Raw genomic sequence first — 15,190 nt, forward strand, 5'->3', positions numbered from 1 at the left:
CTGTAGTTGAGTTGTTAATTTAGATAATGTTTTTCCTCTTTTTTCAGGAGCTATCATATTGTTATAACAGATTGCTGTTATTTTCTTTTATCTTTTAGAATCAAGTAAAAGATTTGAAGGAAATGTGTGAATTTCTTAAGAAAGGAAAACTGGAACTTGAGCGGAAGCTTGGTCAGGTCAGAGGGGTGAGTGAATGTCCTTAAGAAGCTAGTGCTGAAAAAAGCCAGGCGTGGTGGCGCACGTCTTTAATCCCAGCACTCAGGAGGCAGAGGCAGGCAGATTTCTGAGTTCGAGGCCAGCCTGGTCTACAGAGTGAGTTCCAGGACAGCCAGGACTACACAGAGAAACCCTGTCTCAAAAAAAGAAAGAAAGAAAGAAAAAAAAAAAAGAAAGAAATTAACACAATCTTTTTTTTCTTTCTTTATTAGATATTTTCTTTATTTACACTTCAAATGTTATTCCCTTTCCTAGTTTCCCCTCTGAAAGTCCCCTCCTCCCCTCCCCCCAATCCCTGCTTCCCAACCCACCCACTCCTGCTTCCTGGCCCTGGCATTCCCCTATACTGGGGCATAGAACCTTCACAGAACCAAGGGCCTCTCCTCTCATTGATGATTGACTAGGCCATCCTCTGCTACATATGCAGCTAAAGCCATGAGTCCCATCATGTGTTTTCTTTGGTTGGTGGTTTAGTCTCAGGGAGCTCTGGGGGTACTGGTTAGTTCATGTTTTTCCTCCTATGGGGCTTCAAACCCCTTCAGCTCCCTGGGTACTTTTTTTAGCTCCTTCATTGGGGACCCTGTGCTCCATTCAATGGATGGCTGTGAGCATCCACTTCTGTATTTGCCAGGCACTGGCTGAGCCTCTTAGGAAGCAGCTATATCAGGCTCCTGTCAGCAAAATCTTGTTTGCATCTACAGTAGTGTTTGGGTTTGGTGTTTGTTTATGTAATGGATCCCCAATGGATCTCTGGATGGTCCTTCCTTCAGTCTTTGTTCCACACTTTGTCTCTGTAACTCCTTCCATGGGTATTTTAGTCCCCCTTCTAAGAAGGATCGAAGTATCCACTCTTTGGTCTTCCTTCTTCTTGAGTTTCATGTGTTTTGCAAATTGTATCTTGGGTGTTCCGAGCTTCTGGGCTAATATCCACTTATCAGTGAGTGCATACCATGTGTGTTCTTTTGTGATTGGTACCTCACTTAGGAGATTCCACCTCACACCAGTCAGAATGGCTAAGATCAAAAACTCAGGTGACAGCAGATGCTGGTGAGGTTGTGGAAAAAGAGGAACACTCCTCCATTGCTGGTGGGATTACAAGCTGGTACAACCATTCTGGAAATCAGTTTGGCGGTTCCTTAGAAAATTGGACATAGTACTACCTGAGGATCCAGCAATACCACTCCTGGGCATATACCCAGAAGATGCTCCAACTTGTAATAAGGACACATGTTCCACTATGTTTATAGCAGCCTTATTTATAATAGCTAGAAGCTGGAAAGAGCCCAGATGTCCCTCAAGAGAGGGATGGATACAGAAAATGTACATTTACACAATGGAATAGTATGCAGCTATTAAAAACAATGAATTTAACGCAATCTTTAGAATCAAATATTAGAAATTATTAAAGATGAGTACAAAATTAGACCCGTTTTGGCATTATTAGTACATGTCTTAGTCAGGGTTTCTATTCCTGCACAAACATCATGACCAAGAAGCAAGTTGGGGTGGAAAGGGTTTATTCGACTTACACTTCCATACTGCTGTTCATCACCAAAGGAAGTCAGGACTGGAACTCAAGCAGGTCAGGAAGCAGGAGCTGATGCAGAGGCCATGGAGGGATATTCTTTACTGGCTTGCCTCTCCTGGCTTGCTCAGCCTACTCTCTTATAGAACCCAAGACTACCAGCCCAGGGATGGTCCCACCCACAAGGGGCCTTTCCCCCTTGATCACTAATTGAGAAAATGCCTTACAGTTGGATCTCATGGAGGCATTTCCTCAACTGAAGCTCCTTTCTCAGTGATACCTCCAGCTGTGTCAAGTTGACACAAAAATAGCCAGTACAGTACATCATAATCTCTAAGATACTACTTTTAAAAAATGGTTTTTTTTGTTGTTTTTTGTTTTGTAGGCTGGTAGAAGTGGGAAGACAATCCCAGAACTAGAAAAAACCATTGGGTTAATGAAGAAAGTAGTTGAAAAAGTCCAAAGAGAAAATGAACAATTGAAAAAGGCATCAGGAATACTGACTAGTGAAAAAATGGCTACTATTGAGGAAGAAAATAGAAAATTAAAGGTAATTTTATATGAATGTTTTCCTGTTTTAATTTGCATTGCTTTTTCAGGGAAATGTTAAGTGGGCTCACAGTACATGGAATGTCCTCAATGGATGCAGTTTTATTTTACACCGTGAACAGATCGATTGGCAAGCAATCTAATGGTTGCTGCAGAGTGGGTCTGTTCCATCCCTGCTGTTTCTAAACCAGTTGTCCTTTTCTGTGATAGAGTAAATACGTGTGTCTATTTTAGATTTGATTTGTTAAGTTGGGATGCTGTGGGGGTTCCTGTATTTCCTTTTAATCTTAAAACTCCTTCTTATGAATAGCCAAGGTTGAATAGGAACTTTGGTTATAAATAACAAGTTTGGGGGAGTCTTTAATTGTAATCAAGTCAAATGAGGTTTCAAAAACTACCTAGCTTAAGTTTTATGAGTTTAAATAATAATCTTTATGTTTACATTTAAGAGAAGTAAACTAGATCTGCATCATTTAGTCATTTTCCTTTGCTCCTCCGTCACCTCCCATGTGCCTACCTCACCTCCTTTCAAATGTGTCACCTCCTTTTCTTTATTAGTTACATATAAACATGCATAAAGACATAGCTATAAACATGGAATAAGACATAGCTACAACTTGCAAAGTCCATTAAATTCATTGCTTGTGTATATGATTTTATATAAACAATGATCTTTTCTTGATGTTTTCATTTTGATATGTTGCTTCATCAACTACCAGGCTGAATTAGAAAAGCTTAAGGCTCACTTTGGACGTCAGTTGAGTATGCAGTTTGAATCTAAGAACAAAGGTACTGAGAAAATTGTTGCCGAAAATGAACGGCTTCGGAAAGAACTTAAGAAAGTAAGACGATTATGACTTATTAATTTTATTTTTATTAATTGACATACCTTGTCAAAAATCAAAATTGATAGATCTTTGATGCCAGTGTCTATTCACAGTGCATATGAAGAGAATTCATATTGATGAAGAGATACATTTATATGAAAATGTAGAATCGGGTGGTTTATGTTCTTAGTTCTACATCCTGGGAATTGTTCAGAGTTGGATTATGTCTTTCTGTTCCTCAAATTCCTCCTAGATGAAATTGGGAGTAGTAAATATACATATCTCTTAGCTGGTCATAGAATTGAGCACCTGGTATTCCAGCACTCAGTCTGGAAGAAGGAGAGACCAGCCTAGGCTACATATAGAATCTATCTCAAAAAAGAAATCTATACACATATTATATGTCTCACAGAGATGTTGAGAAATTTAAATGAGTTAATATTTCTGCATATGACTTAGATCAATGTCCGATTTATAGAGCAAAGAACATAACCATTTTGTTAGTAAGATTCATTTCTATTTAAATACAGTATATTCCTTACTCCTGACAAATAGGTATAATTTTTAACATGCATTACCTAATGAATGAATTGAAATTATAATTCTTAAAACTTTTAACAGTAACTCATTGTACTGTGAAGCCAGAGCTGTACTCTCTTGAGTCATTCTGGAAATAACCTGTGACATACTTGGTGCTTGTATTACAGAGTCAAAACAAAGCAGCCTTTAAGGTGTAGCAAGATTAACTGTGTCGCTATTCTGAGCATTTTTCATGAGAAGCAAATGACAAATTTAGAGTAGCCTTTAGATACTTTAGATAATAAATACTTCTACATACATTTCTGTGCCTTCACTTAATTTATCTTTTGTGCTAGTTACTATGAATAGATTGCTGTCTTAGACAAAACAAATATTTTTGCAATTTTAAAACAGCATAGCTCCAGCTTGTTTTATGATTTCCAGCCTTTAGTGATAATTTTAAATACCTGACATCTATGAGAACAGTATTATATTTTGTCCTAATTTACTAATTAATAAATGTTTACGGATAGGAAATGGAAGCCTCCGAGAAACTGCGGATAGCTAAGAACAACTTAGAGCTGGTGAATGACAAGATGGTAGCTCAACTCGAAGAAACTGGGAAGAGACTACAGTTTGCAGAAAGTAGAGCCCCACAGCTGGAAGGTGCTGACAGCAAGAGCTGGAAGTCAATTGTAGTCTCAAGGTAGGATCAGACAGTTTCAAATTTGGTCAGGTTTATCAGTTCTAACTGTAGCATCAATCCTTCAAAGTTGACCATCTGCTGAATAACCTAGTTTTTTCCTGATGGACAGTTTGGTTGTTTATCAGTGTCTGCATTCTGCCCTATCATTACCAAAGCTCTTTCTTAGCTAGTTTGGTTAGCTAGCTTTCTTGGCAGATTGCAGAACATCACAAACCTGTGATGGTGCTGATTACCTGGTGATACATGTGCATCATGAAGTTACTGCTGGCCTTGGGCTGAGGCTAATGCTGCCCAGCTTCTCCTAGATGCTGTTTCTGAAGCTCCAATGCCAGGTTCTTGATTGGGGTCATTTATTTCTGATGCAGATATGGCCTAAGCAATTGGATATTTTATACTATATCTAGAATAAGCTGCATTGCCTTTTTTTTTTTTTTTTTTGTATACTGGGAAGCTTTCTTTACAGAGAGCCCAGTATATGAATACAGCAGTCATGTTAGTGTCTTATTCGCCTCTACTTTCTGATTCATTTTCTCCCATCCTTTGAATGTTTTCTATAAGTATATTGGATTTGTGTCTATGGCACTCACTGTTGTCTCTATGAAAGATAACTTTATTTCACCGTATTTGCACATTTGTGTATTCTTCTTGTAGGCCATATTTGCCCTATTTGGATTGACATGACAGGAATTAACATGACACCCATTATCATGCCAATGAAAACGTGAGCTGTAGCACTGAGACCCCTGGCTCCATTGTGGATCTTGTGTTGCATTTGCCTCTCTCAGCCAAATTTAAGAAGAGACAGAGCTAAGCAAGCAGAATTGAGAACATCCAGAGAGATGGCTCTAATTCTGGGGAAGAATCCTTTTCCTTTCCTACTCTAGAGTAGACTAGTCAGAGTTCCAGATGTTCCCCTGTATCTCTGACTTTCTCGTCTACAGACAAGGCTTTTTTCAGAATGCTTGTGTAGGTATGGAGGAACAAGTTGAACAGCGTGAAGGGAAGAAAAGGATCATCTTGGACCCTGTGGCTTTGAGCCAGCAGTTGTCAGTTGATTGTCTGGGGTCACTCTTCTTATGTTGTGACATGTGTTGAGTGGCTTTGAGATTTACTTTTTCCACAAATATTCATTCAACATCTGCTATTACCACACTGTGTGTGCTTCAGGGACTTTCTAGAAAGTCCAGCTTACTTAGGATGCTTTAAGAGCCAGCTTCCATCTGTTAGAAAGACTTGCTTTTCATTGTGATATTACATAGATGATATCCCTTCCTGGGTCAAGATACCTTTAACTGTGGAGATGGTAGACCCTGCCCTTATTTTTATATAGATTACTTACTGGCATAGAAAGACTATTCAGCTTTAAGTCGGTTGTAGATTGATGGCACTATTTAACCTTGATTGAAGATGAGTTTACATGTTAAATCACTTGAGTTCTCCTTCTGCACAATGATAACATCTTCAGGAAACATAACTCCAGCTTGTTTTTATTTCAGTCTTGGTGTGTATCCAAGGCTGACCTCAAACTCTGCCATGCCCTTCCAAGTGCCCCACCTATATTTACCTCTAAGCATGTTGTGTTTTATAAAAAAGAGAAAGAGCCAAGGATGTTTGATAGAGGTGCAGTATGGTGAGGTGGGAGGGATGCCTCTGCGGGCCCATGCTGAGACATCCCTTCCCCTGAGGTAGCAGTCATTATGATGGATGCAGTATGGAATAGAGTTTATTTAGAGCATGGGAAGTGAAGTTGGGAAGGGAGGAGAGAGAGGGAGAGGGGGAAGGGGGAGGGGAAGAAGAAAGGGGAGGGAAGGGGAAGAGAGGAGAGAGTAGGAGAGGAGGGGAGGGGAGAAGAGAAGGAGAGAGGCTAGCCAGGAACAGGTGGAGAGATGTGGAGGAGGGAGAAAGGGGTTAAGGAGAGAAAGGACAGAGAGTAAGTGAGAGAGGAGGGAGGCAGAAAGCCCCTTTTATAATAAGCCAGGCATACCCAGCCATTGCCAGGTAACTGTAGAGTGGAGTCTAGAAGGAATGACAAGGAGGAGCTAGGTTAATGTATGGGCTAGCTAGGTGGAATAATGCAATAAAGAAGGTCTTTAGGTGGCTTTCTTAGTTATTATTTATTCTGTTGCTGTGAGGAGACATCATGAACAAGGCCGTTCTTATAAAAGCATTTAAATAGGGCCTTGTTTATAGTTTCTGAGGTTTAGTTCATTATCATCATGGCAGGGAGCATGATGGTGCACAAGGTACTAGAGCAATAGCTGGGGATCAGGATGCAGATCCTGATCTGTAGGCAGCATACAGACAAGACTGGACCTAGCAAGGGCTTTCCATACCTGGAAGTCCACCCCCCAGTGGCACACTTCTGCCAACAAGGCCATATCTCCTAATCCTTCTAATCCCTTCAAAGAGTTCTACTCTCTAGTGGCCAAGCATTCAAATACCTGAGTCTATGGGAGGGGGTTGGAGGCAGCATTCTCATTCAAACCACCAGAGCGAGCGGCTTTTGAACACCAGAGCGGCTTTTTAGAAATGGTTGAAGTAGCTTCTGATATTTCCATTAACCTTTGGGATATCTCTGCTCGTTAGTCCTTGTCAAGTAAGCACACTCTTCTAATCTGAGTGTAAGATCTGTCCAAGTTATTTGAAAGTGTTTACGGAATAATACCTGCCCTTCCTTATGCTGTCACTGCCAGATACTCTTCTATATCGATACCTTCCTTTTTAATTGATTCAGAAGACAGTACATAAAATTTTCCTTTAGAAATGTTTGGATACAGTAAACATTATCTTCCTGTAAGTATATGCCTGTAAAACTGTTTGGCTCAAACTTTGAAGATTTCTCGTGATTGATGTCTTTAGGCCATTTGTCATATCAGTGTTGCTCCCTACAACCCATGGCATGCACTGCTCCTCTCAGGTGAGCTCTGAACAGCTTGTGATTTCTGCAGTGCCCCTTACAGCTGTTTCCGCCTAAATACCTGCTGGGGTAGGGAAGGGTGCTGGAAGTGGGGAGAGATGTTTGTAAACTGATGGATTAGGTATTTTCTTATGCCTGAAATAAAATATCAACCTAAAAGCTTTACAGTTGCCAAATTCAGTCCCCACCACGATCTTAATCCCGATAGGATTACTTTAATTTTCTGTTTTAATTTGTACATGTTAACTAGGCTGTGTATCCCTTAACAGCATCTTTTAATGCTAAATACATAGCCAGAGGTTTGACTAGAAGTACTATTTACATTGCCTTGCATATTTTACTGTGATTTAAGTGGACTTTTAAATTAGTGAGAGGAATTTGCTTATAATGCCAGTAATACTTTTTCTTCATCTTTTTAGAGTGTATGAGACCAAGATGAAAGAGCTTGAAAGTGACATTGCCAAAAAGAATCAAAGTATCATTGACCTTAAACAGCTTGTAAGAGAAGCAACAGAGAGAGAACAGAAAGCTAAGAAATACACTGAAGACCTTGAACAACAGGCATGTAATAGTCTTTAAATGATAAAACAATGTAATATAGCTCGACAATCCCTGAATTGCCTGAAGGTGAAAAAAACAAAAAACCCTCCTACAGTGGTGACTAATGCACGGAATCATACTTGCTCCCACTCACGTGTGTATATGTGTAAGCCACAAGCTGGGCCATCACTGACTTCCTTCTCTCAGTCTCTGCATCCTCATCATTAACCATGTCAGGTGTATTTCTAAAGTACTTCCAAATCTGAGTACTGTTCACTGTGGAAGCCATTACCTCATGCTGAATGACTGCAGTAATTTCCTAATTGGTCCCTGGAATACAGCTCTTTTCATAGCCTATATCTATGGAGAAGTATCAAACATTTTGCATCTTCTACCCATGTTAATGTTGGCTTTCCCAACATTAACCCTATCAAACCTTTGAACAACTGAAACTCAGTCAAGCTTCAGAGCTTTATACCTGGTTGCTCTGTCTAGAACACTAGTCACCATTCCCAGAATCCATGTAGCTGACTTGTGAACTCCTCTTTCCTTAAATTGAGGCTCTCCAGAGACCCTATTTGAGCACCCTATGCTCCCTAGATTATTTTTCTCCCTATCCTGATGTGTTGCATCCTATCACAGTATCACTACTGTCCTCCCTCGGTAAAAACATAGGGAGTCTGTAAGAGATTCCAGTTCTTCTCTATGCTGCGTCCTCATTACCTAGGACATGCCTGGGCATGCAGCCTGTCGCTCAAGAACTGATGGCTTGAGTGCATAGACTAGAGCTCAGAACTGTGATTATTTCATGCCTCCAAAAACCCAGATCTTATACCTTATTAAAGCTCATCTCTCTAAAACACCTTATTTCCATGATGAACTTTTATCTCTAATTTTCTGTTCTTCCCAAAGATTGAGATCCTCAAAAATGTTCCTGAAGGTGCCGAGACAGAGCAAGAGCTTATACGGGAACTCCAGCTTCTTAGGTACATACATTATGTTCAACTGCTTAAAATGCTTTACCATCGTGTGTGTGTGTGTGTGTGTGTGTGTGTGTGTGTGTGTGTGTGCGCGCGGAAACTCATACATGCTACATGTGGGGATTGGAGGGTATGTGCATCCCACGTGCTAAGGAAGGTCAGAGGGCAACTGCAGAAGTTGGTTCTCTCCTTCCAAGAATTCCCATCAGGTCATCAGCTTCAGAGCCTGCATCCTTATCCACTCAGCCACCTGACCACTTAGTTATTTTTAGAAAAGTAGTTTATATAGCCAGACTTCTATACTTGAAGACTAGGGTTTTTCCAAGTTTATTATCATTTCATCCTGTTTCTGGAAACAGAAAGGGGGGGGGGATCCCAATCCTAGTATTTACACTAGTAAGTACTAGTGCAAATTACAGTATCCTAGTGTAACCTAGTTCAAACTTCTCTAGCAGCAGAGTTAAACCTTAGCAGTCCAGAGAAGCAAGTTATTCTATGCTTCTAGGAATTTCATTGTAAGAAAACTACTCTTGAAAATAATATCAGGACTGATAGTAAAACTTAGATTTCGTGTTGTTTGGGAATTGGCAGCATTGAAACCCTGAGAGTAAATATTTACCTCGATGACCCTATGGCACCTCTCCAGGATACAGTAACCAGCACACACCAGCAGAACCCTGAGCTGAGTAACCTTTACCGCCACGCTATAGGAATTGCTTATGTGCTTTATAGAGCTGCCCCTATTGTTTCTTTTCTAACATGCTATCATTGTATTCTAGATTAGCCAATAATCAGCTGGATAAAGAAAGGGCAGAACTAATCCATCAGATAGAAATTAACAAGGACCAAACCAGAACTGACAGTAGCACACCTGGTAATGTATTTCATAAAATTTGTTGACTCCCCCAAATTTTTGACTTAGTGCTTGCGTCTAGTGTCTCTGATCATTGATTTCATTAGTGTCAAATACCCGATAGGAGCATTCAGAGCTGTTCTAAATGTTCTGAATGTTCTGAATAGCCCCACATGCAGGCTATGAAAATATTCCCATTTATCAGACTCCTAAGTGGCCTGTTTTTCTCCTTGTAACCCATCTAGGTGTTAAAACATAATCATAATATATTACCAAGCACTGAATGTTGTTGTTTGTCTCTAGTTTCTAAGTATACTTCCTTAAGTTCCTATTAACGTTTTCTCTTAATATTAGTTTAGTAATTTAAAAAGTACTTGTATTGTTTTGTTATAAAATAAAACTTTACTTTTTATTCACTTCGATTCCTATTCAGAAGTTAGCAGTCAATTCCCTGTATAACACATAATTACATACAAACATTTTTTGTATGTGTGCTTACATACATAATAGTTTTTAACTATTTGCAAGTGTTCATCACAGTATATTTATAATCCCTCAAGTCAACTCATGGTGTTTTTGCAAAAAGGCACAGTGACAAGTTTAACTAGTTTCCTATATTCCCATCCCAGGGATAACAAGTTAGCTCTTGGAATTCAGTTTTCATATAGAGGTGACGTATCTTGGAGTACTGGGTACCTGTATAACCAGTTAGAGATTGAATCCTAGCTCTGACACTTTTAACAACCTCAGTGGCTTAAGACCACTGAACATTTTCTTTTGAAACTAAAGAATTTATAATGAGGATAAGTTGTTTGTAGACTCTAAGATGACACTTTGAGTATATATATTTATGAATATATTTTCATTTGTCCTACGATACATCTATTTGCTAATTGTTTTCTACCAAGTTTATAGGATATCACTTTTAAAAAGGGAATAGACCTTATATGTATATTGAATTTTGTGTATTTTTCCTGGATGCACACTATAATTCCACCTGCCCTTAACTTACTACAGAGACCTCTTAAGATCTGTACATTAGTCATGGTTTTAATAGTTCCATAGTATGCTAGTGAATGGATACCAGTGAGCAGTTTACCTCAGGATAGATGCTTAGCACAGTTCTAAAGCTTCTGGCATAACTACACTGTACCTCCTAACCTAATCATGCCATCCATTATCTGACAGTTGATGAAGTGTCATGTTCTACCCCACAGGATTATACCAATTTTATATTCTGAACCATTTTAAACTATTCATAGAGCTCCTGAAGAGTCCTGATGCTACGTTGTATTAATGTGTGATATGATTTGTGCCAGGCACAAGGGATTTGCAACATTTTTACTTTATTCTTAGGATATCATAGGATCAGTATTGTTGTCTTTATTTTATACTTAATAAATGATTAATAACTGTCTTAGTCAGGGTTTCTACTCCTGCACAAACATCATGACCAAGAAGCAAGTTGGGGAGGAAAGGGTTTATTCAGCTCATACTTCCATGTTGCTGTTCATCACCAAGGAAGTCAGGACTGGAACTCAAGCAGGTCAAGAAGCAGGAGCTGATGCAGAGGCCATGGAGGGATGTTACTTACTGGGTTGCTTCCCCGGGCTTGCTCAGCTTGCTTTCTTTTAGAACCCAAGACTATCAGCCCAGGGATGGCACCACCCACCATGGACCCTATACTCTTGATCACTAATTGAGAAAATGCCTTACAGTTGGATCTCATGGAGGCATTTCCTCACCTGAAGCTCCTTTCTCTATGATAACTACAGCTTGTGTCAAGTTGACACAAAACCAGCCAGTGCAATAACCTGTCCTCGAGCTCAGGACCAATGTGAAGTGGCATGGGAAGGGCAAGCATTAACTCTGAGCTAACCATGGTCGTAAGCCCTGTGCTACTGTGCTTCCTGATAACTGAAACCAGTGTTCATCGACTGGGAGGGAGCTCTTGTGTGACCGCTAGCTTGGTGTGCTCTGAACGCAGTACCAGAGATTTCCTGATGCATTAGGAGGTTCTCTAACTTGTCCAATCCCAAGCCCTTATATTGTATCTGTTGTAAGTAAAGGAAGACAAGAAGCTTACCGCATTTCAGAGAATACCTGTGTCAAAATCAATCCGTTTGGATGTTCCCAAATCAACATTTAAAGATGAGGACCATTCAGAACTTTGAAAATACGTTGTACCTATTTTCTTCATGCAATTTTTCACCAACAGTGTGCATAAGATCTCAATGACTAGGCTCAAACTAATAAATATATATATATTAATCATGTTTACTAGGGCACTCAGGTAAATAGAATCAGCCACTGTGTCCATCAACAGATGTACTGAGATAAAATGTGGTACATATATATATTATAGGAGAGTTTTATTAAGTCATAAAAATATCTGTAGGAAAATGTGACTACAGATCACCTTAATAATATAGGCCAGTCTCTCTCAGGAAGACAAATAGTTTATCTTTTCATCATCTGTAGAATTGAGATTTACATGACATGTGACATAAAAATAGAAGGGGAACATTTTTTTTCTTTTGCCTCTAAAAGGAAAATGCATTGTTGTTTGATTTGGAACCCTGCTTGTTTGTCCAGTTTCTGAGTGATAGAGGACACCCCAGAGCACTTCAATACACTTTCTGTCCTTACCGCATTTCAGAGAATAAGGATGAGGACAATTCAGAACTTTCAGAATATGTTGTACCTATTTTCTTCATGCAATGAAAACTTGCTTTCCTTAGTTCATCAAACTTGAACATTAAAACAAAACTCTTTACCTTTCAAAGACTTCATGGAGTGGCAGGACACTGTCTATTTACCTGTGTGCTGATTCGTCCTCCACAACTTCATCTGTGCCACACGTAGTCTTAGACGTTTGACGTAAAGTATATATATATATAAAAAAAAAAAAACCGTATATGCAGTAGCCAAAGCTATGTGCTGTGAAGGCATAAGTGGCCAGCTTACCATTTTAATTCTTTGCCTGTATATTTAGTACCTAACAAATTTACTGGTTGCAAGGTTTTTCTCTCAAAAATAAGAATTTCTCTCATATAAAAAAAGAATAGCCCACATTTCTGATACCTGGCAGCTACCCCTGCTTACTTGCTGAGTCATGGCCATACAGTTACATGCGAAGTCTTTCCACCATACAGTGCCAGATGATGCAGACCTTCGCTTTCATGTTTCCCGTTTATTCTGAAACAAATCCTCTATCTTTAACTAACTCACAGTAAAGAAAAACATAAGTCATAATTTTCCTGACTATTTTGGCAGATTCTGATCAACTGAAGGAAAAGATAAATGACCTGGAGACACAACTCAGAAAGTCGGAGCTAGAAAAGCAACATTTGAAGGTAATTCTTACTGGTGTCTAACTTTAGTATGCTCAGTGTTTTGTGAAAACAGCTTTGGGAAACAATTTTTATGATCACCATCTTTAAGAGTATACACCAAAATTCATGGATTTATTTCATACTTATTATTTGACTCATGACAGCTTTTTATTAAATAACTACCAACAGCAAAAAATCAGACAAACAAACAGAAAGGACTAGAGAATAAATTTATTTTTAAATTGTAACCAATGCACATCTCTTAATAGTTTTTTAAAACTATTTTCTTAATTTGTGGGTCATGGTGGGGAAAGTGTTTTCTAAGTACCTTTTGAAATTATTTTCAGGGATCTTTCCCTTAAATCATTTCTGTTCTCTCCATAAGACTCCAGAAACACAGAGGTCTGGGCAAGCCCTGGCTGCTTATCACTAGTTTGCGTAAATGCTGTAAGCATGCACTTCACCAGGTGCTTAACCTTTCCAAGTCCCAGAGTTCCCATGATCATAAATATTATATATAAAAGATAAAAAATTAGAGCATTATAAATACTGAAAACTCTTGAATGTTGTAAAAAAGCAAAGTCCCTTTTGCTTGCCTGAGAATATCTGAGGCAGTTTAAAGACTCAATCTTATAATATAATTTAGCTAAAGATGGCAGCTTCTACATTATTCACATGGTACAACGGAACCTTGAACAGTAAAATATAAAGAAAAATATGTATATTTAAGATTTTGAGTTTTTATATTTATAATTAAATCTAAAATTTCAAACCAAATACATGTATCCTGTATGTAACTTTTAGGAGGAAGTTAAAAAGCTGAAAAAAGAACTGGAAAATTTTGATCCTTCATTTTTTGAGGAAATTGAAGACCTGAAGTATAATTATAAGGAAGAAGTGAAAAAGAATATCCTATTAGAAGAGAAGCTAAAAAAACTGTCGGAACAGTTTGGATTTGAACTGCCTAGTCCTCTTGCTGCTTCTGAACACTCGGAAGATGGAGAAAGTCCTAATAGTTTCCCTATTTATTAATGTCCTCATTTAACTGTAGATTTAAAACTATTTTATGAGTGAAAAAAGTTTCAGCTGGAAATTAAGCAGTCTCTGTATTATAGAATTTACATCTCAAAATATTGTATTTTTTTTGCTTAAAAATCATATTTAGTTTTAACTTGTTAGAAAAGTATATTTTTGAAGACTTCAATAATTTATGACTATAGAGTACACAATGAGCTATGATAAATATTCCTATTTTCATAATAACTTAAATTTTCAAAAAGCATAAAGGTGAGCTTATATCAATTTTACTATTTAAAATTGATTATTTTATATTTATTTTTGTGTTAAGATAGTCAAATCCTAATGATGATTTCTATAAATACCTAGCAAACTATTCAATCTTAGAAAATCACAATAATCTCAACAATTAGTTCCATTTTATACATCAAGTATTATGTCTTTGAGTCTATCAAATTTCTGTTTATCTATTTTTGAAAATTGATTAAACAAAGACTGGTTATCAAAAGCACAGTCATAATTGTTCAGGTTCATGTTAATAATAACTGGTTTGGAATTCATGTAAGTATCTGGAAGTGGCCAGCATAAACCAAGATGGTGACGATGGACCTGTAAGGAGAAAAAAAATGATGGTATTAGCTTTAGTCTGAAAACAGCATCGTAACTTACTCGTAACTACTGCTACCTGCCAGGTACACTGTAAGGGTCTACCTTTTCTTATTTTAGTTAAGCTAAAAGTTAAGTTTAGTTATTTTAGCTGTTCTTTTGACAGTGCTGTCTGTCTTCCCCATTGGAATATGAGCTTCCTGAAGGCAGAGCAATTGTTTTGTTTACTCTGCCAATACCTGAAAAATGCCAGTAACATAATGAATATAGTCTGTTGGTGACTACAGAAAAAATAAGTGTGAGCCTAACTCTAGTGTCACCAAAGGAATGTTAGTGGCAGAATGGTAGGGTAGTCTGGGATCACAGTTGGTTAGGATGTTGCGGGTAGCTGTTTCCTCCACATGAAAACAAGCACTCTAGATGGAGCCTCTTTAAGACCCAGAAAAGTAAACAAACTTCACACGTCTCATGAAGGTCACTGTACTGGTTAGTTTTGTGTCAACTTGACACAGCTGGAGTTATCACAGAGCATGGAGCTTCAGGTGAGGAAATGCCTCCATGAGATCCAGCTGTAAGGCATTTTCTCAATTAGTGATCAAG

At 38.3% G+C, this 15,190-nt stretch overlaps 2 protein-coding genes across 3 annotated transcripts in view; one reads left to right on the forward strand and one right to left on the reverse strand.

The window, feature by feature from the left end:
* The window catches only part of Cep290 (centrosomal protein 290), an 82,740-nt gene extending 68,741 nt beyond the window's left edge, over positions 1–13,999 (forward strand). The window contains exons 47-55 of the mRNA XM_021173991.2: positions 99–185; positions 2,127–2,291; positions 3,010–3,132; positions 4,170–4,342; positions 7,679–7,820; positions 8,712–8,785; positions 9,559–9,653; positions 12,909–12,988; positions 13,772–13,999. Of these exons, the coding sequence (XP_021029650.1) occupies positions 99–185; positions 2,127–2,291; positions 3,010–3,132; positions 4,170–4,342; positions 7,679–7,820; positions 8,712–8,785; positions 9,559–9,653; positions 12,909–12,988; positions 13,772–13,999 (1,167 nt within the window). The remainder of the gene's footprint in view (positions 1–98; positions 186–2,126; positions 2,292–3,009; positions 3,133–4,169; positions 4,343–7,678; positions 7,821–8,711; positions 8,786–9,558; positions 9,654–12,908; positions 12,989–13,771) is intronic.
* Positions 13,968–15,190, reverse strand: part of C10H12orf29 (chromosome 10 C12orf29 homolog) — an 11,286-nt gene continuing 10,063 nt past the window's right edge. Inside the window, exon 7 of one of the 2 annotated variants that reach the window (XM_021174885.2) lies at positions 13,968–14,593. In XM_021174885.2, the coding sequence (XP_021030544.1) occupies positions 14,405–14,593 (189 nt within the window). In that variant the 3' untranslated portion in view covers positions 13,968–14,404. The remainder of the gene's footprint in view (positions 14,594–15,190) is intronic. The other variant, XR_003837766.1, reaches the window with a different exon arrangement.

The sequence above is a fragment of the Mus caroli genome, chromosome 10 (genome assembly GCF_900094665.2).
Source record: "Mus caroli chromosome 10, CAROLI_EIJ_v1.1, whole genome shotgun sequence".
In the NCBI taxonomy this organism is placed as follows: domain Eukaryota; kingdom Metazoa; phylum Chordata; class Mammalia; order Rodentia; family Muridae; genus Mus; species Mus caroli.